The sequence below is a fragment of the Canis aureus genome, chromosome 1 (assembly GCF_053574225.1).
Source record: "Canis aureus isolate CA01 chromosome 1, VMU_Caureus_v.1.0, whole genome shotgun sequence".
NCBI lineage: Eukaryota > Metazoa > Chordata > Mammalia > Carnivora > Canidae > Canis > Canis aureus.
This window is the reverse complement of record NC_135611.1, coordinates 66,934,811-66,960,649: the sequence shown is the minus strand read 5'-3', so window position 1 is coordinate 66,960,649 and position 25,839 is coordinate 66,934,811. Positions and strand designations below refer to the sequence as shown.

The 25,839-nt window shown below is 38.5% G+C and overlaps 1 protein-coding gene and 1 pseudogene across 1 annotated transcript in view; one reads left to right on the top strand and one right to left on the bottom strand.

Annotated features, from left to right (window-relative positions):
• Nucleotides 1–25,839, top strand: part of THEMIS (thymocyte selection associated) — a 176,624-nt gene that overhangs the window by 84,872 nt on the left and 65,913 nt on the right. The window contains exon 4 of the mRNA XM_077902634.1: nucleotides 2,975–4,023. Within this exon, the coding sequence (XP_077758760.1) occupies nucleotides 2,975–4,023 (1,049 nt within the window). The remainder of the gene's footprint in view (nucleotides 1–2,974; nucleotides 4,024–25,839) is intronic.
• On the bottom strand, nucleotides 22,996–23,095 carry LOC144289219 (U6 spliceosomal RNA; annotated as a pseudogene).

Sequence of the window (25,839 nt, the reverse complement as noted above, 5' to 3'; positions counted from 1 at the left end):
CATTCTATAATCCTGTAATTAGGTCTGCTCTTTTAGTGGCCCTGTGCCCTGTGCCCTGTGCCCTTCACAAGTGCTTCTCCGCTTTCTTCCCCATGCCTCCTTAGATGAGACAGGATATGGCAAGTGGGGGCTGGAGGTGGGTATTTCCCTTCCCCCATGTGGAAAGATAGAAATTATAATTGGGTATTTCCCTTCCTCTACATCAGTTAAACTCTGGTAAAACCCAAGTTGGTTAGGCTGTGGTAAAAAAGTTTTCCTTGAGGGTAGACCTTTCTTAAGGAAAACTGAATGCTATGGCTTTTTCCATTACTCTGCCAGAAGCATGAGGGGATTTTTCTCTGATCTTCACACTGAGAACCTGGTGGGTCTCTTGGGAATAAACTCAAGAAAGTGTGGGAGGACCCCCTTAAACCTGGACCCCAGAAGCTTTATCTCTCAAGCTTGTCTAGGCTTTGTCTCTGGCAAGTAGCTAATTACCCTTAACGTGTTCTTAGTAGTTGTTGGATCCAGTGGTACTTTCTGCTCCCAATAAGCTGTAAGTCCATATTCACCTATTTCTCTCATTTTGGGGGTGACAGTTTGCCCTGTAACCTCAGTTCTTTAGTGGATCTAAGAAGAATCGTTTATTTTTACTGCATGTACTATTTTTTCCTTATTGAATCTTCTACTAAGGCATATTTATGGTGATTATTTTCATACCTTAAAATGTCTAGATTGTTGTTTTGTAGAAATTAAATAGTAAAAATATTTGTTGCACCGAATAAGCCATTGAGTAAAATAAAGTACAACCTAACGGAGCATAGGCTTTAAATGAAATATACAATACTTTCTATGATGTATTAGCCGTAGAAATTCATTTTTTACCAATGAAATGTTATGTAGAAGCCTACTTATTTAACAGGTCATATCCTTTAATACTCAATCAAGGACATTGATCTGGTAATGGTTTTTAATTTATTCAATTCATTTATTGAATACCTACTATGTACCAGGCACCATTCGCGATGTTGGGATATATTGGTCAACAAAATAATCAAAGACTCTTGTACCTACAATACCTATAGTGCTCAAATATAGATTGGGGTCTAGGTTACACTAGGGTCCCTGTGTTTTGATAGATCTATTTAGAGCCCGCAGAAAGTCCTTAATGATATCTGTTCTGCCAATGTTTTGCTGTTTCCTCAACTTGAGAAACGGCATGAGGCTATGATCCTTACCTAGTGCTAGTTCTACAATTCTTAAATCTCATTCATGTCTATCCAACTTGCTGAGAGTTTAGAGTTGTTTAATTACCTTGGGGGGTAAGGTAGTCTGTGGCAATCAATGATCTTAATAGTTTGGGTATGCTAGACTATCTACAATGAATTGACCAAGGTAAGAAGTGTTCTTTTAGCCTTCTTTTTATCTTTGTACTTTTATTTTATTATTATTTTTATTTATGTATTCATGAGAGACACAGATAGAGGCAGAGACATAGGCAGAGGGAGAAGCAGGCTCCCCGCAGGGAACCCAATGCAGGACTAAATCCTCTGTACTGGGATCACACCCTGAGCCAAAGGCAGATGCTCAACCACTGAGCCACCCAGGCGTTTCTCTCTTTATTATTTTTTTTCTTTTTATCTGTTTAAATGAAGAATTTTTACAGACCTTCAATCATTGATTTTTTTTTCTTTTTTCTGTTCTCTATTCAAGAAAATAAAATAATGTTTTTTCGTGTTATGCCCTCAGGAACTCTGTTACACAGCATCTGCAAGTAATATGACAAATTATAAAGTTATAGTTTCCAAATGGTGCATAAAGTTAATAATATAAAAAATAATAACATAGGTAATGCTTTTTAAGAGAAAATTCTGTCTTCAAAATCTCAAATTATTTGTTTACAAAAGCATGCAAGGCAGAAAGTGTGCTGACAGAAGGGTGGCTGGAGATACTAGGAAAAGACAATGGATCATGAAAATGCTGGTGGTAGGAAATGTCAAGAAAATATAAACTGTTATACAATCCTCTTAATAGTAACTTTATTTCTAATTCAAGACTACCATAACCATCCATGTGGGATAGTGCATAGACAGCAGATGACTAATTTTAGGACAGTCTTTTAAGTGTCTCTGTAGTCTCAAACAAAGACTTTTAGGATAGTGGGTGCTTAGAAAGAATTCGAGATTTATTAGTCCCCTGTGCCACATTAGGCAAAGAATACATTTGGTAAGCTCCCCACCAGCTTATCTAAATGGCTGAATGGCTCCTCTGACTGTGACCCATCTTGTGACATTCCTTTTTTATCCAGGTATTAATGGAACATTAGCAGAGAAAGAATAACTATCACGTTGCAAAAGGATTTCATCTTGTTCACTTCCATATATTAATCATAAGTACCTTATATCCCCTGATCTTGCAGTGTCGTTCTGCAAGAGGTTACAGTTTGTGTAAAGAATGCATGTCTTTGGCCTTATGCAGGAAGGGGCTTATTCGAAGTACTGAAACCGTCCTCTAAGAAACTTTCATGGGTTATGGCTGGACCTCAAGAGCATGACTTCAAATGATATTATAAACCTTCTGAAAGAGATATATACACACAAAGATATGCATTTGTACACATGCACATATATTTATCTATGTCATGCATGCTAAAGCTATTTTTTAAATGGGAATGATCAACTCTAGAATCAGGAGAATGGTTACCCTCAGGTTGTAGTGAGGAGGTTGAGATTTTGATAAGCTTCACAGGGCTCCAAGGGACCAGTTAATACCTCTTTTTTAAGCTCACCCACAAGTGAGCTTATGGGTGTTGATTTTACATATGACCTTCATTTTAAAATGTGAAATAAAGAGAGTCATACATAAGAAATGTTATATCATGAACATCTGACTTTTTTTTTAATGGAATTTATCTATGGCACCAGGAGAGGTTCTAATACTATCTCAGAGCAACATTTTGATGGACAAAATATCATAGTCTTTTTTTTTTTTTCAGTCCGAAAGGATATAGTCCGCATCCTCCCCAGTTTAGATGTTGAAGTCAAGGACATTACTGACAGTTATGATGCCAACTGGTTTCTTCAGCTATTATCTACACAAGATGTCTATGAAATGACCAGTAAAGAGTTCCCCATAGTGGCTGAAGTCATAGAGGCACCTCAAGGAAACCAGCTGCCCAGAAGCATTTTAAAGCCTGGGAAAACCATTGTGATCCATAAAAAGTACCAGGCATCAAGGATCTTAGCTTCAGAAATTCGAAGCAATTTTCCTAAAAGGCACTTCTTGATCCCCACTAGCTATAAAGGCAAATTCAAGCGGCGACCTCGGGAGTTCCCAACTGCCTATGACCTTGAGATAGCAAAGAGTGAAAAGGAGCCTCTCCACGTGGTGGCCACCAAAGCCTTTCATCCCCCTCATGACGAGCTGTCATGCGTATCTGTTGGGGACCAGTTCCTAGTGCATCACTCAGAGACGACTGAAGTCCTTTGTGAGGGAATCAAAAAAGTGGTGAATGTGCTGGCCTGTGAAAAAATCCTCAAAAAATCCTATGAGGCAACACTGCTCCCTTTGTACATGGAAGGAGGTTTCGTAGAGGTGATTCATGATAAGAAACAGTACCAGATCTCTGAGCTCTGTGCACAGTTCTGCTTGCCCTTCAACGTGAAGGTATCTGTGAGAGACCTTTCCATTGAAGAAGACATTTTGGCGGCTACCCCGGGACTGCGGTTGGAGGAAGCTATCACAGACTCTTACCTACTCATCAGTGGCTTTGCCAACCCCAGGGAGTGCTGGGAAATTCCTGTCAGCCGCTTAAATATGACAGTTCAGTTAGTCAATAGTTTTTCTAGGGACACAGGATCATTTCTCGTCAGGACTCTGGTGGAAGAGATCACCGAAGAACAATATTACATGATGCGAAGATATGAAAGCTCTTTCTCTCACCCCCCGCCTCGCCCTCCCAAACATCCCTCAGTGGAGGAGACAAAGTTAACCCCATTCACCTTCCCCGAAGACAGGGCTGTGGGACTGCCTAAGTCTCCCAAGGTAAGGCTTTGGTTTTGTGCTTTTTCCTTTTTTAGCATTTTTCTTGAGGCAATTTATTCCAAGTCTCCTTCAAGTTTGTGTTTTTTTGCTTACTTCTCTCTTTCATGCCATATTTGAAATGAGCCTTTCTGATGCCCAGTAGATGAATGAACATCAACAGAGCATAAGCTGTTGCAGCATTTTGTATCTTGATGCTTAACCAGTAGATGTGACAAGAAGTTTACATTGAATTAGAAATAGCAGGGATGACATTTGGATATGATGACCCAAATTGCCGTCTCGATGGGTTTTTAGTAATTAGGGATGTTTTATAAGGTGCCTCCGAAGCTAATCTGTCTTATTTTGGAAGTGCTCTTCTTTTTTCTAGGTGGAGTTGTTTTAGTACTTCCTCCAGGAAATGAGCATACAACAAACTCCCATCTTCGAGGGGGTTACCAATAGCATGCATCTCTAACACATGTCTTCATTTTGTTTTATGTGCAGAAAGATGTAAAAATATCTTGGCAGAACTGTGTGTGAGCATATGAGCATCTGCCCACAGTCTGCCTATCTGAGGATTGTAATCTTTAACAGTTCTATTGAAAAACAAAATCAATAAAATCACAGACAGTGTGAGATCCTAACAGAATCAACAGCTCCATAACCATTGTAAAGATCTGGGGAGGGGTGGGGGTGTCAGCTTTATTTCTACTTGATAGCTCTCTTCTTTTGCCTCTTGATAGCCGCCTGCTGAGTGCCTGGAAAGCACTTGCCCTCACACCGTGGAGCGTAGGTCGTTTATCTAGCGGGCAGTGGTTCTCTGGTGTGTGCAAGGAGTGCATTCTGGCCCGGCAGATGTTGTGCTAGCAGCTTGGGGAAACAAAGCAATTAGTAAAACAAAGAGAGATGCTGTGTTTACTCTCTATACTCAGGAATGATAGCAGCCGCAGGCTTCAAGTCTGTGGGTATGAAAATACTTTTAATTTTACATCTCCAAGATTGCATTCTGAGTGTAGGCCGGATACATCCAGTAAGAACCTTCCAGCTCATCTTCAGAAAAAAAGATAAAAGCAGCAGAAACTGCCTTTCCAGAAAAATGATCTTGAAGGAGTCATTTTAAATTGAACAGTTGGTCCCAAATAATGTTGGTTAACAGGCTGCTATTAATGTGGAGAGTGTCTGGCTTCTCCTGTTTAATATATTTGCATTGCTGAATGACTGGTGTGAGAGATGGAATACTGGCTTCACCTTTAGCAGTCAGCAGAATAATCCTCCCCCACACCCTCCCAAGATGTCCATGCTCAGCTTCCAGAACCTGCAAGGATGTTACAGGAGATGGCAAAAGGGACTCTGCAAGTGTGCTTACAATTAAGGACTCTGAGGTGAGGAGATTATTCTGGATTAACCGGATAGGTCCCACTGAATCACAAATCCTTAAAAGAAACTTTCCCAGTTGAGGTCAGGGCCAGCGAGAGATGTCACTCAGAGGAATGGTCACAGAGAGGCAGGGTTACTGCCTTTGAAGATGAAGGCAGGGAGAGTTGAGTCAAGGGGTACAGATGGTCCCCAGATGCCAGACAAGGTAAGAAAACATTCTCCCCTAAGGCTTCCAGAGAGGAACATGGTCCTGCCAACACCTTCACTTTAGCCAGAGAGGCTTGGGTAGGATTTCTGACTTGGACAACTGTAAGATAATGAGTGTGTGTTGTTACAGGCACCATGTCTGTGTCATAGCAGCAGCAGAAAGCTCATATAGGACATCAGTTGAGTGGGGGTGGATAAGTAAAACCTTAACATAGAAAAATCTATATATAAGTTAGGACTTGTGGGTTGTTGTTGTTGTTGTTGTTGTTGTTTTTGGCAAAGTGGCTTTTCTTTTTCTTTTTAATGAATTTCCGAGTTCATGCACCCTTGGAGAACATGAGGGTGCAGCTAAACCTCAGGGACACTTGGACACAGGATGTTGAACATGGCTGAAGTGGGTCTTGCTTCTCATCACAGACTGGTTTTATTCATACGAGGCGCACTACAATGATGGGTCCAGCATCTTATAGTTTCACCACTTGATGAGAATAGCACCTCTTAAAAAAAAAACAAAAAAAAAAAAACCTGGGACTTCGGAGCATATGCCCATCTCCTGGTTCAATCAATTCATTGGCTGCCACAACTACAGCCAAGATTGATGGGGAAGGGAACGAGGACTGGTTCTCTCAAGCAGTAGACATAATGGAACAGTACGTGAAGATCTGGAGCTGTCCATTATAATCAGAAAGGAAGGAGTCGAAAATTCTAAACTACTAAGAACACAGTCATAGAAAAAATAGGTTAAAAGTTTTTAAAATGTCATTTCACAGAGCATCAAATGAAAACGATCAAAGTGTTTTATTAGGAGAGAAATTCACAGAACAACCAGTTATGCCTAGGTTACTGACTTGGAAAGCCCTCCAGACGCCCCTCCTGAGTTTCTCCTTTACTCTCACACAACTGCCACACTCATAATACTCCTGGCACCAGATGTGTGGGGTTTCTGACACCAAGCAATTTGTTGACACAGTGGATGTCCTAAAACTTAAATCGATTCTGACACTACCTACCTGGAGCTAGCAACCGATTGCACATGTTGAGGGCTGAGTCCCTCAAGACTGCCTTCCACTTCAGATGCTAATTGCAGGTAGTAGGTCTTCCAGTTGCCTAGAACTTCTGTCCAAGAAGGCTACAGATTGGACAAGCCCCTTCTCAGGTGCAATGAGTTCCCTAAGCGGGGCTCAGAGAACTCAGGGATTACGTTTACTCGTTTATTAAAGGATATGGTAAAGGATACAGATGAAGAGTCAGAAGAAGAGATAAGCAGAGCAAGGTCTGGTAGGGTCCTGAACACAAGAGTGTGTGTCCTGTACAGTTGGACATTCTACCTTCCTGGTGTATCTCTCCAAACCCCATACTTTTGGGATTCTTATGGAGGCTTCCTCACAGAGGGATGATCAATTATTAACTCCATTTCCTGTCCCTCTTCCCTCTCTGGAGAGTTCCAGAGTGGACAGTGGGGGAGAAGTTGAAAATTCCAAGCTTCTGGTTGTGGGGTGGTTTTTCTGGTGACCAGCTCCCATCCAGAAGCCCACTCAGAGTCACCTCAGTAGAACAAAAGTATATTCCTGTCACCTAGGTAATTCCAAGGAACTTAGGAACCCATGTCAGGAACCAAGAGTATATATATATATATATATAGATTATATATTATAATATATATATAATATATATATTATATATATATATATTTTCTAGGATCTCACAGTTACAAAAATGAAACTAATGCAACCTTTGACTGAATTCATACGTGTAGGATTCCAGATCGACTTGATAATTCCTAATTGCTTTTTCACTGGTTAGACCCCACCTGGTTTCGTCTAAGTCTCATTTCTGTTTTTCTTATTAAAGATTTATTTCAGAGAGAGAGAGCACAAGTGAGAGGGTCAGAGGGAGAAAGAGAATCACAAGCAGACCGTGTCCAGCACAGAGCCTGACACGGGGCTCAACCTCGTGACCCTGAGAACATGATCTGAGCCGAAACCAAAAGTCGGACACTTAACTGACTGAGCCACCCGGGAGCCCCTCTGAGCCCCATTTTAAAAAATATTGATTAGTAGCAGTTTGTTAAATGTTGAGTCATTTGTTAAAATGCTTAAAAGTCTAGGAGCTACTTTCACCTGAGAAACAGCTGAGGGATCTGGGTGACAGTCTAAACTGAAATGACTCGGTGCTGGCCGGTACTATTGTACACATTTAAGGAGCCACTGTGTGGCAAAGAGCGCATTCTTATTTTCCATTACAACTTTGACTGAGAGTCAATGGGAGGACAATTTTGAAATAATATGTTGGAACAGATTTCTTGTCCCTGAAAAGGTGAAAAAAGAAGCTAGGAAACCCTAAGTCAGTGATGTTATCAGGACGCTTCTGCTTGGTTGAAAGTTTATCAGTCAGTTGAGAAGGGTCTATAATTCTTTGTTTATAATTGGTTTCATCAATGCTGCTGTGGTAGATAAAGAACTGTATTTTCTCTGAAATCACTTTAAAATGTCAGAGAATGCTATAATTTACCTGTGCTCGGACCTACTGACCTCATTTTCAACACTTTTTTTTTTTACCATGAAGATAGAAATCTGCTTAGTGGATCATTTTTGGAATATAAACAGAAGCTCCGCCAGCTTCTGCATAATCTACTTGAAAAGTCTTGCAACCAACTATTTCTTATCATCACAGTGTCATCCTTTCATATATTTCTTTTATGTTTCTTCTGATATCTACATTAAAGCCCTTCTATCTATGTGTGCTTTTAGAAGTGATTGGTTCGAACACTTTTTATACTCCACAGGCAGGAAGCAGCCATTGAAAACAAGCCTCTAAGATTTTGAATTGCATATGGAATATTGCTTTAAATTCAGGGAACAATTTGCAAGGCCTATTCAGAGTTTAAGTATTCAAACCCACTTCACTCATTAAAATAACTTATTATATATGTAGAGAAGAGTATTAGATTCCTCATGATGCAAGTTTACCTGCCCCTTCCCAGTGGGCCATTAGTTTTACGAGATCATTTCTTGCAGTGTTAAACCACAGGATGGATGCATGTGCCACCGAAGAGCACAGGTATCCATCATCAGTTATAAACCCTACTGGTTCATCTAAGAAGTTCAGAAATTGAGAATATATGGGGACAGGTTATAGAAACGAGGCTACATAGAAAGAACTGTTTTCCTGGGTAGGATCCCAACTGCTCTCTACCTTTAGCAATGCCTAAAACGAAGAATCGATTGTAGTAGCACTTTGAGAATCGCAATATGGATATGAGCAGGGGCAGGTGAGGGGGGTGTGGGGTAGATGCCAGGAGATGACAGTACAGTGCAGGGCTTAGGAAGCTTTATGTGGAAGGACTTTTTTTGTCGTTTTGAAAATGTGGTAGCTGTGAGGGGGGATAATTTATGGGGACTGAACAAAGGGATGAGAACATCCTGAGTGACCTGTCCAAGTTCCTTCTGGGCTTATGACAATGTAGACATCGTATCTGTAAGATCTTTGCATTCTGTTTCTTAATCAGATGAAAACAATTTATAAAGTGACTCAATAAATGGGCTGAAAGTTGTTTCCTAAATGGGAATGTTCTGGGGCTAACTCTCCTTTCCTGAGGGTTAGTTCCTATGTCAGAAGTAGTTTCAGAGACTTTGAAAGAACATGGACTCACTGGGGGTTTCGCCTGTCATAGATAATATATGGCTATGACTTCCGAGTGCCACACAGGAGAAATGTAACTTCTGCATTCGGATGAAAGGGCCTATAACCAGATAGAAAAACAAACCTTTGGTTGAAAGATGAGATATTCCACGGCTTCAGAGACTGCACCTGGGACCAGAAATCTTGCATTTCACTAACTCTGTTTGGCTATTTAATGCCCAAGTGCCCACTTTGCCGCCAGAATTTCTAGATTTCTGTCCGACAAGAACACCCACAGGAGACATTAAGGCAAAGAGCAAGGGAGGCAGTATGGCAGGGTAGTGTGAATTGAGCAGAAAACAAACCTGGTACCAGAATGAGAGTGAGGGCTGAGAAAGGCAGAGGGAGGCAGTAGTTCCTGGGAGGTGCAGGGAGCACGCTTACCAGCTGCTGCCGGTGCCAGGACTCGCTTCTGACCTGCTGGGACCATTAGTGGCTGAAAAGGAAAGACTCTACGCTCCCAGGGTGAACCTAGATCGTTAGAGAATAGTGCTATATCCTCTGCTTTTGTTTTTGTTGACCTGATGTAGTTTGGATTTGTAAGCAACTCTGCACTTCCCAGGAATGCTGTCTCCTCACGATGCATTCTCTCCCTCTGACGTACAAGCTGCAAGGCTGTTTCCCTGAGAACAGGGAAAAGTAATGTGTTGGCAGCCTTCGGAGGCCAAAGGCAAAGATGGCGGAACATGGACACACCTGAAAAATTGGGATTTTAAATCTGAGAAATAAGAAAGATAGAGGGAACGTATGATCATCCTTTAAAAAGCTGACAAATTTAGCATAGTTTTAGCAGACATTGAGCTGTCCTCAAGGTTAAGGCACATACAGATTAAGATGCCATGGGTGTTGAGTTGCCCAAGATCTGTAGCCTAGTAGAGGCCTGAGCCCGTAAACAGCCAACTGTAGTAGGAGCAAGTGAAAAAGGGGAGAGGTGAGGGGACTGGATGAATAAAGGAAGTGCTAAGTTGAAAATCAGCCAAAGTCAAGTTCCAGCTGAAACCTTGCAGACAGAACTCTGTACCCAAAGGAAAGTGTGGAATAGTTACACGTTCCCTGTGTGCTTCTGGAAGTAGGAGGGTAAACAGAACTTTTAAAGTGTTCCTCTGGCATAATATGTCCTACTAATACTTGTAGCTGGATAGTCAAAGAATGGCTTAAATGACTTTTAACTGAAAAAAAAAAAAAAAAGGTTAGAATCAAGTATTAGGAGACATGGCCTGATTTTCAGGAAATGTCAACCAAAAAAAAAATAAATGCTACCAAATGTTATCCAACTAATAATAAAATAATAATAATAAAATACTCATTTTCTCTGGAGAGTTTATGTCCAAAGAACCCTGTTTTCCTTCTGGGAAGCTGAAGTGTACTCCTACTCGGAAATACTTGAATTAACCAAAATTTTGACCCTCTCTGAGTTTTCAACTGACAATGTTCTCAGCAGGGGAGTGAGGAAAGACTGATGAAAAACATTAGTGAATACTCCTCCCTGCCGCCCTCTCCCGTCTGTGGAGTCAAGAACTAAAATAGACCACCAAATATGTGATTTGGGACACATATATTGTGTCCCATGTGATAACATGTCCCAAATCCGTGATAGTGATTGTTAGTTTTTAGCTGCAAAAAAAGTCATTTAAAAATTTTGTTTATTTTCCCAGTGGATTGGCAATTGACTGAATGATATTTGTGGGAAATTGTTTAGCATTAGATTTCTGGCTTGTATGAAGATTAGGATATTTTTCATTTTTTTAAACATTCATAACCTGGAAATCTCTGTTTAGAAATGGCCAGCTATCACTGAATAATCAGTAATTTGGAATGTTCAGCATACACTATGTATAAAGTAAGGGCATTTGAATTGCCGACTTCCTATAATCCCTACAGGGATTCATTGATTCACTGAGGTGAGTGTGGGCTCACTAGGTATTTAAGTTCTGTTCTTTGAACTCACTACCTTCAGTTTTGTTTTTTAAATTTTCCAAAAAAAAAAAAAAAATCTAAAAGAGTAGTTGGAGAAATGTAGAGGAGGTAAATTCCAGCTGGCTTTGCAGTTTCAGAAACTGATTTATCTGAGTTTTCCATTACTATATCAGTTCTGAATTTATTTTAGAATAAAAACCTTACCTAGAATAAATTGATAAGACATAAGCTATATATTTGAGCAAATAAGTTTTGCTACAACTCAGTTTCTTGCAAGTGAACCATTACTTTTAATCTTTGGTGGTGTTTCCAGACCTATATAAATGAAAGCATTTATGTTTTGCTTCCCAAACCAAATTTCCTGGGTAAATGTTAAGACAGAAAATAAGCACAAGAGCGCTATGAAAGAATGCATAAGGATAGGCTTCCTAAAATCAGGACTTTTTTAAAAAAAATTGGAAAAGTAGAAAACTTAAGAGATTTATCTCAATAATAGAAGAGAGTAGTAAGCAAAAGTGAACATAGAATTTAGACTAGAGAGTCCATAAAACTCTAAAAATTCAAAGAGAAGGAAATGATTCACACTAATGAATTATTTAAGGACAAACTCAGCTTATTACAGCACTGAATTCTTTTTTTTATCATACTTTACCCAGAATCTAACTTAAATATGATCATGATGTCTTGTAAAATCTCTACCCAGTACTTTATTATCAATACGCACTTCTAATAGAACAAATTGCTTTGAGCTATTTTGTAAGATATGCCATTGGTTAAGGCATTTACCGTGGACCAATCACATAGCTCATTGAAAATCTGGTGAGGCGAGAAAAAAAAATAGAGGAAATCCTAAGATCATAAGGCCATTGGCTACAAAATTAGCCAAGTGGAATAAATCTATGTATATCACAGACCACAAGAACTATATAATAAATCTATCATTATTTATGCAAAGAATTGAAAAGGGCAGATCATAAAATTGTGGAGTTACACAACGTATCAGAAGCAAGAAATATCTGTTCTGCTAGTGTAAGATATCAGAATGTAATTTTAATCTGTGATGTTAAGCTTATTTAGAAAAATAAACTTCATATACCATTTGTTCTTCATGGAAATTTGTTGTTGTTTTCAAATGCTTTCCAAACCTTAATGTTTAAATAGTGCATGCTTACTAGTTGTGAAATAGGATATAATACAAAGTCATACAAATTGTATAATCCAAGGATGGGACTTACCCTACCCAAGATATTTTTCTCTTCATTGTCTCTGGTTCTAGCGTCTCCCCTGCACTATAATCACTTCTTTTTTTTTTCCCCTTCGCACTAGACTCTTCTCAAGCCCAATTTGCTCTCATGGGGTTGACAGGCATCCTGCGTTCAATAAAATATTATAAGGTCTATGATCCAAGCTACTCAGTGTTCTGTACTTGCCCATGACTGGCATGATGCTAGGTGCTTTCAAGTATTATTATCTTATTGAATCCTTCACACCGCTTCATGAAAGAGGTTCTGTTATTATCCCTATTTGGCAGATGAAGCGATTGAGGCCGAAAGTTATGTAATGGGTCTTGTCTGGCAAATTTTGTGGTCAATGCTCAGTCCACATGTTATTTTTTTTTTCAATTTCAGTGCAGTTGACATACAGTGTAATATTAGTTTCAGGTGTACAATATAGTGATTCACCACTTCCCACATCACCGAGGGCTCATTACGACAAGTGCACTCCTGAATCTCTAGCACCGGTTTTACCCATCCCCCCACCTACTTCCTCTCTGGTGACCTTCAGTTTGTTTTCTATGGTTAAGAGTCTGTTTCTTGGTTGTCTCTCTCTCTCTCTCTCTTTTTTTTTCTTTTGCTCATTTGGTTTATTTCTTAAATTCCACATATGGGTAAAATCATGTGGTTTTTGTCTTTCTCTAACTTGTTTCACTTAGCTATACTCTCTAGCTCCATCCATATTGCAAATGACAAGATTTCATTCTTTTACCCTGGCTGAATGATAGTCCTTTGTGTATATATACCACATCTTCTTTATCCATTTGTCTATCAATGGACGCTTGGGCTGCTTCCATAGTTTGGCTATTTTAAATAGTGCTAAAATAAACATCGGGGTGCATTTATCCCTTTGAATTGGTATTTTTGAATTTTTGGGTAAATACCCAGTAGTGTGGTTGCTGGATCACAGGATAGTTATATTATGAAGCTTTAGTAATCAAAACCGTTTGGCACTGACACAAATATAGACACGTAGATCAATAAAGCAGAATAGAAAACCCAGAAATAAACCCACAATTAAATAGGTAATTGATCTTCAACAAAGGTGGAATGGATAGACAAGCAGAAAAAGTCTCTTCAATGAATGGTGTTGGGGAAACTGGTCAGCTGCCGCAGAAGAATGAAACTAGACCACTTTCTTACACTATGCACAAAAATAAATGTAATAAAGATTAAAGACCTGAAAGTGAGACCTGAAACCATAAAAATCTTAGAAGTGAGTCAGCCAGTAATGCCTCTGACATTAGCTGTAGCAACATTTTTCTAGAATGTCTCCTGAGACAAGGGAAATAGAAGAAAAATAAACTATTGGGACCACATAAAAATAAAAAAGTTTCTGCACAGTGAAGGAAATAATCAACAAAACTAAAAGGCAACCTCTTGAACAGAAGATTTCCAAATGACCTATCCAACAGAGGGTTGGTATCCAAAGTCTTATTTCTTTCTTTCTTTTTTCTTTTTTTTTTCTTTCAAAGTCCTATTACTTGAATACTAAGCAGTAAAGGGTATAGTTGAACACTCCCTCATTTTTGAAACCCTTTCTTTGTTTTCTGGGACATCATGCCCTTCTGGTTTTCTTGTACTGTAGTGGTTGATCCTCCTTGAATTTTTTGACTGACTTTCTCCCTGGTGGTTTCCCTTAACTGTAAGTATCTGAGTGCTTTAGAGCTTAATCCTTAGTATCTTCTCCATCCAGGCCCACTTTGTAAGTCCCCGTCCCTACTCACAGATTCCTTGTTTTATACCTGTAAAACAGCTCTCAGAATTAGTCACATGATGTACGGATTGATTAAGAAAAGCAACCGGAAATGAACTCATCCGTTCCCTTTAAAATCGACTTTAATGTACTTAGATGTCATCTTCTAAAGAAAGTTGAGTCTTTGAGAGATGGGAGCCTGCGACATTGTGTCTGGTCTGTTGCAGATATCAGAGGTCAGAGAAGTGATCAGTTGAGGACAGACACTTCCTTCTGATGTAATTCTTGCAAATGTAGGTTTAACATGCTTAGGATTTTTTTTAAACTGCTCCAGTGATGGCAAAAGCTGGAGAGTACCACAAACTATGTAAGAGATGCTAGAATTTTAGGGAAGGCCTAAGGCCTTTCCTGGCATGAGCAGAAAGAAGCTTGTTAGTAACAATTCAAGTTTCACTGAAATCAACTTAAGGAACTGGACCTCAAACAAGGACTAGGAGGACCAATAATTTTGGAATTCCACTTCAAGTAGGTGATAACACAAGATCGAGAAAGGCTGTCAAGACTTTTCTTCATCAAGGGAGCTATGACCCTATCAAAGAAAGGAGTGATAAAGATCAATATGTTAAAGAGCTCAGAATAAGGACAATAAGCTAAGGACAATTTGGAGTATATTACTGCTACATCGAGGAAAACTAGAATTATATGGTTGCAATAAAGATTGAGGAGAAAGATTTAAAAATCTATTGTTTGCATTTCTTTAGATATTAAAATTGCATATTGTATGTAAAATGCCTTTTTTTAAAAAAGATTTTATTTATTTTTTCATGAGAGACACAGATAGAGGCAGAGACATAGGCAGAGGGAGAAGCAGGCTCCATGTAGGGAGCCCAACACGGGACTCGATCCTGGGTCTCCAGGATCACGCCCTGGGCTGAAGGCAATGCTAAACTGCTGAGCCACCAGGACTTCCCCTGTAAAATTCTTTTAAATTATTTATACCTATAATTATTTTTTTAAATGTTAAAATAATGGTTATTATTATAATTATTTACACTTCTTTCAGTTCCATAGAGGTAAAGCCTTAATTGCATGCCATTTGCTGTGATAAGCACTGGAGACCCATTAAGAGAATGAAACACAATATCTAAACTCAGGAGACTTTCTGTCTAATGGATTAGACACAGGAAAATAATCTCGGTATGAAAACCAGAGAGAAGAGTGCTATTAGATGGAAAGTGCATGGATTTGGGGGACAATTTACTGTGATTTATCAAAAATTGAGATTGAGCTCAGAAAAAGGATATTTAGATGTCCCAGTTGAAGTGAGTGAGTTTAGACAATTAGGGTTAGATGCAGAGCGATGTTTAGTGTGATGTAGCCAGAAGGAGCACTAGGGGCTGGTGATAGGGTCTAGAGGTAACTCTATCAGGATCCTGGGGAGGTTTATAATGGCTGCAGTGCATAGCAATATTGTGAGGGTGGAAGAGCAAAGAGGGCCAGATCAGGAAAAGCATGGAAATTACCAAATTTCTTAGCTCAGGCTCCATAGTAGTTTGGTTTACTTCTTAGTCATACTGTCCCAAATGAGGAATGCGACTCCCTCCATATCAGCTTGCTAGGTTCCCTGCCACACTATGCTCTCCCGGTGCTCAGGCCTCAGTCTTCACGTTACTGCATCTCTTCTTTGCCTGGTTCAGCCACCAGGTGATTGCATGACTGTGGACCTGTCGTCTCTCCTTGGCTAATTTCCTAAAGATTGCAACTATGTTCTTGATACCATCCCTTATCTTTATTCTTTTTAGTTATTACTTCCTTTCTTTTTATTTTGCCAAGAGGTACTGGTTTTCATTTTACTTTATTTATTTTATTTTCTGTACTTCCATTCCTTTTTTAACAATAGACCCAGGTGCCCCATTAAGTCCACAGCTAAAGCATTAGTTCCTGAAACAAGCTAGTTCCCATTTTCACCTCACCATCCTACAGGAAATATTGGATTTCATTCTTCTAGCACAGAAAAGAATGAAGACTAACAAAATCAGTTGTACTCCTTTAAGAAAAAAAAAAAAAAAAGACTAGTCCTTCTTTAAGCTGGTCTATTTTTTAAGGGATTTGTACTTTCTACAGAGGGTAGAGGAAAAATTGAGGGTACTTTAGAGTTTCCAGCAAGGAAATAATAACAAAACTTCTATTTTAGATATAAAACATCTAGAAAAGGCAAATTTATAGAGACAGAAAACAGATAAGTGGTTGCCTAGAGTGGTGGTTGTCTAGAGTGGTGGGTAGGAGCAGAGATGAACTGCAAACAGGCATGAAAGAACTTTCTGGATGATGAAAAAGTTCTAAATCTGGATGCTTGCCCATCCCTTTAAATTTATTAAATTCACTGAAGTGTACACTTACAATGGTGAAAACATCAATTATACCTTAATAAATCTATTAAAATGTCCATTTTGGAAAATCTAATTATAGAGCAGATAATGAATTCGAATAGAAGCAGAGAGAACAGTTAGAAAGCTAATGTACTAATTTCAGCGAGAGCGCTGACGGCCTCTGTTCAGGTTTTTAGGAGGTGGTATTTGTATGATACATGGTGGATGAAGTGTAGGGAATAGGAAAGTCACAAAATAAGGAAAATATCCAGATTTCTGACATAACCATCATCATGGATGGTGGTGAAATTCATTAAATCAGGAGCTCAAGAAACAGACAGAAGGGTGGTTTTGCAGAAGATAAGAGTTTAAAGTGCCATCAGTTTAAAATGTCTGTGAGATGTGTGAGCTGAGACGTCTAGTATGAAGTTAATGATGGTCTACAGTTGAGGAAAGAATTCCAGGCTGAATTTGGAGTTTCAAGTGTCAGCAAATATAAATGGTAAATGACGTCCTGTGACAGGATGAGATGAAGCTGGAGAGTGTATCGCTTATGAGGGGGGAAAAAAGAGGTACTTCTGTGGGGAAATCCGAAATATAGGGGACAAAAGAAATACATAAAAAGCGTAAAAATAAGCAGCTGGAGAGCTTTATTAACTAGGTGCTTACAGTGAATCAGGTGCTATTTTAAGCTTTTTACGTGTGTAGACTCATTCAATCCTCAGGAAAACCCAAAAGTAATTTTCAAGATTAAAACCCAGTTCTACAGGTGATTAAGGCTTTATCAACATTGGGTAACTTTCCAAGGCCAAATGTCTGTATTATTGGCCTTCAGTAGAAATAATGAGGAATAATTTATTTTATTTATTTTTTATTTTTTATTTTTTATTTTTTTGGAGGAGGGACAACAAGAGAGGGAGAAAGAGAGAATCAAGCAGGTTCCATCCCCAGTGACAGCCCAATGTGGGGCTTGATATCACAACCCTGAGATCATGATCTGAGCTGAAATCAAGAGTTGGATGCTTAACAGACTGAATCACCCAGACACCCCTAATGAGCAATATTTTAAGAGACTCAGTGCCATGGAGAATATTTGTGATTAGCATCAAAATTCAAGTTACAGCTGATTGGTGCTTATTTTTCTCCTCATGAAAAAAAAATTGTGGAAATCATCAATATTCTTATTTGGGGTGGAATTAAAATTTCATTGAACTATATACTGTCAAAGGAAAATTTTCTGAAACATAGCATCCTCTATTAGGGACCCATATGGAGGGAGTCTCTTTCTTCTGGAACTTGGCCAGTTTTCATTGCATAAGAGAAGGTAGAGAACCGTGAACTCAATGCACTGATGAAGATCTCTCTCTTTACCTATATCCACTGTATTTATATATGATGTAAAATTATAGTGTCTATGTCAATCTTGGGATGAGTGTAGCCTTCCCCTTTTCCTCAAAGTAGAGGGAAATCAAACAATAGTGAACCATAAAGGGGCAGCTATACCATCTTTAAAAGATAATCATATTCATGCTCCTTCTGTGGTTCTTATCTTTGCGTAGACCACCAGCATGTACTGAGTAGCCTAAAGCAGACATCAAAGACCAGTTCTTCCAATTTTTCCCCCCTCTTCCCATATATCCGTCATTAAATCCTATGGATTCTACTTCTTTAACATTTTTGAATGTATACCTTTCTACTTCAGGTCTTCATCATTTCTCTTCTGGATTTTTTAGATCATCTCCCAACTAGTCTTTTTATGTCTGGTCCTACTATATTCAAATTCATTATTCACATCACTGACATTATAAAAGAAAAATCTTACTGTGTGAGTCTCTTGCTAAAAATTCTTTGTGGCTTTCCTTTACATTTTTTAAAAATCATCTGTCCCTTATTTGTTTCTCAAACCTTACTTCTCTCCATACCAGACCTCACATTTATATTTTCACTGTACTGAATTTGCAGTTTGCGAAGACTTTATTCTCTCCTGAGTTCCCAACTTTCCAAATGGAATTTTGTTATTTTTGTTTATAGTTAACAACCGTTTATTGGGGACTCACTAAATTCTAAATAAACAGTTCTCATTTAATCCTTTCAGTGTCCGTGTAAATGTTATCATCATTCCCAACTTATAGACCAGGAAACTGAGGCTCAGGGAATAATTATCCGTGGAAAGAGAGCCTCGGTAACTGGTAGAGCAAGAATTCAACACTTATCCTTTATCCTTCATCTAAGTTACACTCTGTCATTACCTATTCTAAGGAAATTTCCTTGGCTCTCTGCCTCCATCCTCTAGTTCACAGGTTTGTGTTTAGTGCTCCTAATTTGGGTTTCCATTTACCATAAAGTGTTACACTGGCTCTCTTACTTATCTGTCATACTAATGAGCTACTGCACTTCTTTAGGCTTGGGGATATGGAGATGTATCTACACACACACACACACACACACACACACACACACACATTTGTACTTGTTTATTTGGTGGTTTTAAATTTTATTTATTTATTTGAGAGAGATAGAGAGAGAGAGCATGTGTGTACATGTGAGCTCTCCCACTGACTGAGCAGGGAGCCTGATGTGGGGCTTGATCCCAGGACCCCAGGATTGTGACCTGAGCCGAAGGCAGACATCTACCTGACTAAGCCGCCCAAGGCGCCCCTTTCCCTGGTGTTTTATTAAAGTTCTTGGTTCAGAGCACTCACTCAATAAATATTTCTGGATGGGAGGAAGGAAAGAGAGGAGGGAAGAGGGAAGAAACTTTATTTTTCTCCAAGTAAACTTTTTAGTCCATATATGAAAAAGAGTCTGCAAATCTGTCACATTTTGGGGTATTTTCAAATTTCTTAATACTTCTAGGTGAAAGTCTGAAATTCTCATGAAGCCAAACTGATTAACTTTTCACTTGTGCTTATTTTTATTGCCTTTAAACTTACTTTTATTGATTTTAAATTGATCCTGTAAAATTCTATTTAGTTCTAATATATTTTTAAAGATTTTATTTATTTATTTATTTATTTATTTATTTATTTATTTACTTATTTACTTACTTACTTACTTATTTACTTATTTACTTATTTATTTATCTATTTAGAGTGCATGTGTGGGAGGGAGGGGCAAGGAGAGAGAGAGAATGTTAAGCAGACTCCAAGGTGAGCTTAGAGCCCAACGTGGAGCTTGATCTCTGAACTCTGAGATCAGGACCTGAGCTGAAATCAAGAATCAGAGGCTTAACTGACTAAGCCACCCAGGAGCCTCTACTTCTAATATTTTTAAAATTTGATTTCTTGTGTATACTTACTATGCATGTGTACATGTGTGTATATCTTACAATATGTATTATACACTACTGAGCTCCCATCTGACTTTTATTAAGAAAGTAATTCCAAAATATCTCTTTACCATTTGTTAAGTAGTTCTTCCCAATTTTTGGATGTTTTCTTTAGCATGAAATAACTTTGTTAATATAAAAACCTGTTTCAGTGATCTTTTATTTTACTTTTGAATCAAGATTACATTTTTAAAATAGGATACATTATTATGTGTTTGTCTATAGATACACTTTTTAAATGGTTTTACGAGTAAGGCATGTTATTTTAGGAAATAGAGAAAAACAAAAGAAGAAAGAATCACCAGTAATCTTACCACTTTAATATTTTTCCTATAAACATTATATTTACGTTATTCATTAGCCTCAGGCACACATACATGTATCTTCTGTGTTTTTGTCTGTGATAAAGTGATATATGGGCATACACGCCTATGTAATCACGTGTGTAGCGTAATAGATCATTACATTTGACTCCTTGTCCAGAGGCCCCAAACCCCAGACCTGAGGGTGAGCCCATGAACCTCCAGAGTTTAAAGTGAGTTGCTAAACTATTGATGCAGGGCTTGAAAGACGAAGGTCCTACGTTTGGTGCCAACAGTCTTAGCCAGTCTTACATCTTGGAAGCCAGGAGCAAATGTTCTCTAAGTGCTAGGGAATTTTTCTCCTCATCGTAAGTCAAGAAAGAGAAAGGTTGAGAAGTTTAGCAAGTCAAGGAAATATTTTTTTTTTCAGAGTTAATCATACCCTGTGAAGATTTTATCCCCGACAATATGGATAAAGAAAGTTGAATTTTTCTTTCTAATCGCCAGTTATGTAATGGGGTCTTCAAAGGACCATTTGAGGGCCTTGTCATTGAGCTGTGGGAATTTGAGGATAATGAGAACTGACATTTGACCCATAATGAGAACTGACATTTGACCCATATCTACAAAGTCTAAAGGTAAGAGGCTACTACTGGAGATTTCCCCTTCCGGGTTAAGCGATATTGAGAGTAAACTACACTTCTATCAATGGCAGAGCAAGTGTGTGTTTCCTTGGGATAGGAAGGGATCTTAAACAAAAGACATATTTCCCGAAGTCCAGGACCTGACCATGATGGCTGTACGTGGCTAGCCTTGGGCAAAGATGTTACAGTGTGGTTCCCAACTGGGATGATTTCCAAGTGATATGCTAAAGTATCCCAGGAATGGGTAGGGTCAGTTTGTCACATCTGCCACGCCCAAGTTACAGAACTAAGAGCAACCCAAGGCTGTGTACCCTTTCTCCCGATTGTCTTTTCTCCTTAGACCCTGTGCTGGAGAAGTAATAAAAGAATTAGTGAGTAGAGGGAGGAAATGGAAGGAGATAATAATTAAGAAGTCAGCCATACTTTCTTCTCTATTTGTAGATTTGGAAGCCTCGAGGGAGATTAAGCTGTATGTCTTGGAGAAGCTCTCTGAGCTGGTTATTATACTAAACTGGACTGGATCTAAGTGGCTAATACACAAACGTGGATTTTTATGAACTACTTGTTCCTTAAAAGCTATGGGATTGCCTTAAGATTCTATGCCGAGTTAGAACAAAAACCACCAGGTTACAGAACCTTGAAGGGATTTAAGAAGGAAGTTGGTTCGTTCTTATATCCTATCAAGTCCAACTTGTTCAATAAATTGTTTATATAACTATGTGTGTTTGTCCACCCATGTGTGTATTGTCTCTGGATATGAATAGGTAAATGGGGGTACGTGCAATGTGGTTATTTCCAGTCATTCTTTGGGATATCAAGTTTTTTTTAATGTCCAAATAAAATTAAACAAGCGCTCAGTTTCATATAATTTTTGACATTCCAGTGCCCTCCTCCTTTATTTTCAAAAATTTATGTGGGAGATTTATATATTCCCCTTTGGTCTCCTTTGTTCTATTGCTCTTCATTCTTTTTCTGGATTTTATTATTTTATTTTATATTTTTGATCTACAAAAAGCTATACATGATAAATGTACATAACTTGGTGAATTTAGTAATTAGTATACACCCATGAAACCATCAACACAGTCTATGCCGTTAAACTGTCCATCACCTCCAAAAGTTTCCTGCCGTCCCCTTTATTATTGCTTTTCAATTTTACTTCATGTTTATTTTTTGTCTCAGTCCTGGTGCTGCAACTTGCATCAGATTGCTCTGGTTTTTAGTGCCCCAAACCATGAATTCAATTTACTCTCTTTGGTTTTTCAGGGAGCTACTAACAATGCACTTGTGTGTAAAATGAATTTGCTGAAGATCTGGTGATAACAGCTAGGAACAGAAAGCAAAAGTTCCAGGGCGCCTGGGTGGCTCGGTTGGTTAAGCGTCTGCCTTCAGCTCAGGTCATGATCTCAGGCTCCTGGGATATTTAATTAAAAATAAAAAGTTAAAAAAATGAAAATAGAAGTTCTAAACCCTAATAATAATAATTAATCCTTGACCCTTAACCCTCTCCAGGCTTTCATCTCACAGAATTAATGCCTTTGCTTCTAGGACCATCTCATATTGTTGGTTGTTTGCTTTTTAGTAACAGCAATAACAACATTAGTATTATTAATGCATTAAAAATGCTCATCTTATAATTTAGTTATGTAATCTTAATTTGGAGAGCTTGATTTGCCTTCCAATCAGACCCACTTATAATTTTTCTAAATCTGTATTTATTTTCATATTTAACTGCTTAATCCATGAGAATTTATTTTGCATGCTGTATATTGTATTAAAAAAATTAAGTAGATGCTTAAAACATTTTCCCAGTTCCATATATTTACTAAAGTATTCCTTATCTGTTCTGAAGGCAGTTTCTCAATTTTTTATTCTATTTTTTTTTAATTTATCTGGCTTTTCTTAAACGAGTAGCTCACAAGTAGTATTTTCTAATATGTTATAATATTGGTATACTTTTTTTCTTCTTGGCATTAATTATTTAGGTTCTCAGCTCCTTATTTTTTCAAATGAACTTTTAAGCCATTTCATTAATTTCTCTAAAGACATCTAGGGGGGATTTCGGTTGGAATTCTATTAAACTTAAATATTAATTTAGAGGAATATGAATTTTTATTTTACCATCTTGGCAAATGGTTTGATATTCCATTTAGTTAAATCTTGTAATTAAATTCTTCTATATCTTTATAACAATTTTTAAAAATATGGAATGCTTCACAAATTTGTCAACCTTGTGCAGGGGCCATTCTGATCTCTATATTGTTCCAATTCTAGTATATGTGCTGCTGAAGTGAGCACTGTCTTTATAATAATTTCTGATGTACTTCTGACATTTCTTCAAGTTGCCATTTCTTCATATTAGACTCCTTCCTTCAGAGATAGGAACACTCGGTTGTGTGGTACTCTCTCCAATGTAGAACTTCTGTATTTCCATTTGAATAAAACCAGGGATTATGACTTTTGCTTTTAGACAAGTCTGTCACTCAGCGGCTTTTTCCTGATGATTATATATTAGATACTGTTTTAGATGCGGCACATGCATCAATAACAAAACAGCTTGGTATGTGGCTTGAAACTCTGTCTTCGTGATCCTACAGCTAGTGAGAACTGGGTTCCCATTTTTTTCTCTACTCTTTTTTTACCTTCTGTGCAAGGATTTTCCCAGGAACTGCATCTTTTCAGGATTCTAATGGAAGTACATACAATGTAGTGCATGGTAAGTACTATTTAAAAAAGAAGAGGGCAAGATAAGTAGGATCAAGGGTGTAAGAAGAGGGATGCCTGGGTGGCTCAGTGGTTGAGCATCTGCCTTCAGCTCAGGGCATGATCCCGGAGTCCTGGGATTGAATCCTGCATCAGGCTCCCCCTAGGGAGTCTGCTTCTCCCTCTGCCTGTGTCTCTGCCTCTCTCTCTGTGTCTCTCATGAATAAATAAATAAAATCCTTTTTAAAAAGTGTAAGATGAATAGAACAATTTTAAATAGGGTGGTCATCGTGTGCTTTGCTGGGAACAGAACACTTGTTCAAAGACTTGAATGGATAAGATGAGCTATGCAGACAGAGGATGGGGTAAGTGTTCCATGCAGAAGAAAGAGATGGTACAAACCCCAAGGCAGGGGTGTGACTAATGTACCCAAAATTTGGCTGGAAGGCCACGAGGACTGGGATATAGTGAAGAAAGAGACAAAAGGGGATGATTTCAGAGATGAAATGGGGGAGAAAAATTGTGTATGTCTTTGTAGGTTATTGTAAGAAGTTTGGCTTAATCTTTTATGAGACAAGAAGCCCCTGGAGGAACAGGTGGGAGAATGACAGTTACACTTTACAGGACTCACTCTGACTTCTGTGCTGCTGCTAGAGAGGGAGCAAGGATGGAAACAGAGAAACCAGTAGGGGGACATTGCTATATATGATGCTGCCCTGGGCCAACAGGATAACAATGGGGGTAACAAAAAAATGGTCAGTTGTAGAGGGCAAAGCAAAGGTACTTCTATCTGGGGTGCATTTTTCTCCTTCTACTTCCTTTAAAGAATCTTCATCTTATAACTCTCTGCTGCTGAACTTTTAAGTTTAGCTTATTCCGATCTGATTCTCTTATTCACAGAATTTTCTTCTCTTGGACTTTATATAGGTGCAATTCTCTTTTGAAAATACTGAAAATTTAATTTTAGAGAGCTGTGGTGGGAAAAAATACTGTTTGGAAATCAGGAGAATGTGATTCTCATCCTGGCTGTGTTGTTAGTTTGCCACGTGGTATGAGGCAATCTTGGCATTCTTCATTCTTGACTATAAAACAAGGTTAGAGTATAATGAGTGATGTTAATTTTTTTTTAGCGTAAATAGTCTACCAATCTGTGATTCTGTCTCTGTAGTCTGGTCAGTAAAGAGTTAAAAGTAACTGACAAATATTCCTTGGAGATCCTTGAAATATCAACAGAATGCTTTGCTATAACTGAAGAATTTTTAAGAAATGGGAAGTATCCAACTTACAGTATTTTGAAGGGATGGTGGTTGCCCTTGATGTTTGCTGCAAGATTCTCTCTCTGGCAGCTGAAGACAGGTCCTTGTTTGTAATGCTTGATTTAACGGGGCCTACTCTGTCTTTGTGATCTCACAGCTAGAGAGAACTGGGTTCCCATTTTTTTCTCTCTCTCTTTTTTAACCTTCTGTGCAAGGATTTTCCCAGGAACTGCGTCTTTTCAGGATTACCCTTTCCTGTTTCAGTCCTGTGCTTCTAAAACCTGATCTGTGGTGGTTGGATCACTGCATTATGCATGCACAAGGCAATATTTCCATCCACTTGTTTATCTGTTTCATCTTAACATTTCCCTGTATCTGATCTTCTCCTTGAGAAGAGCTTTCTAGGGTTTCCAGGTCTGTCCTCCTGTTGCCTCCCCTGGGGCATATATTCTTCATGTGTACCTTGTCTCTGTTCTATTTTATATCACACACTACATCTGGTTCTGTGCCCTGGTGCAACTTCTTCCTCCCTGAAGCTCGTTCAGTCTGTTTTGAAACGCGTAAACAATATTGTTTCTCTCCCATCTCAAGGGCGTTGCATGTGCAACCCTATCTGACATCGAGAGACCAAAATTAAGATACTAAGAAACTACCAAATGGAAGGCCGAAATAGGTTGTTCTTGCAAATGGAAAGATATTCACCCCCATTTTGCTAAAAGCACAAGATCTTTCTAATCAAACATTTGACATCATGACCAGGCTGGGGAAAAAGTGTACCTGTTCAGTTATAATTGGTTCGGCTCACAGAAGTGGATTTCTCATTGTCTGTGGAGCTACAGGAAATATGGTTAATAAAAGCACATGTCAGCCTGACTGAAGCTGTTCTATAAAGCCCTGCCAGGCCACTCTGCAAAACTGTTATTTCCTATTATGAAAACTAAATCTCAAATCATAGTTAAAAGGTAATCAGTCTTCAAGAGAGTGGTCTGCAGGGGTCAGCAGTAATTCAGATTTGATTGGCAACATAGGCTTTTCAGGGAATAGTTCAAAATGGGAAGCATTTTGAGAAAGCCAGAAACACAA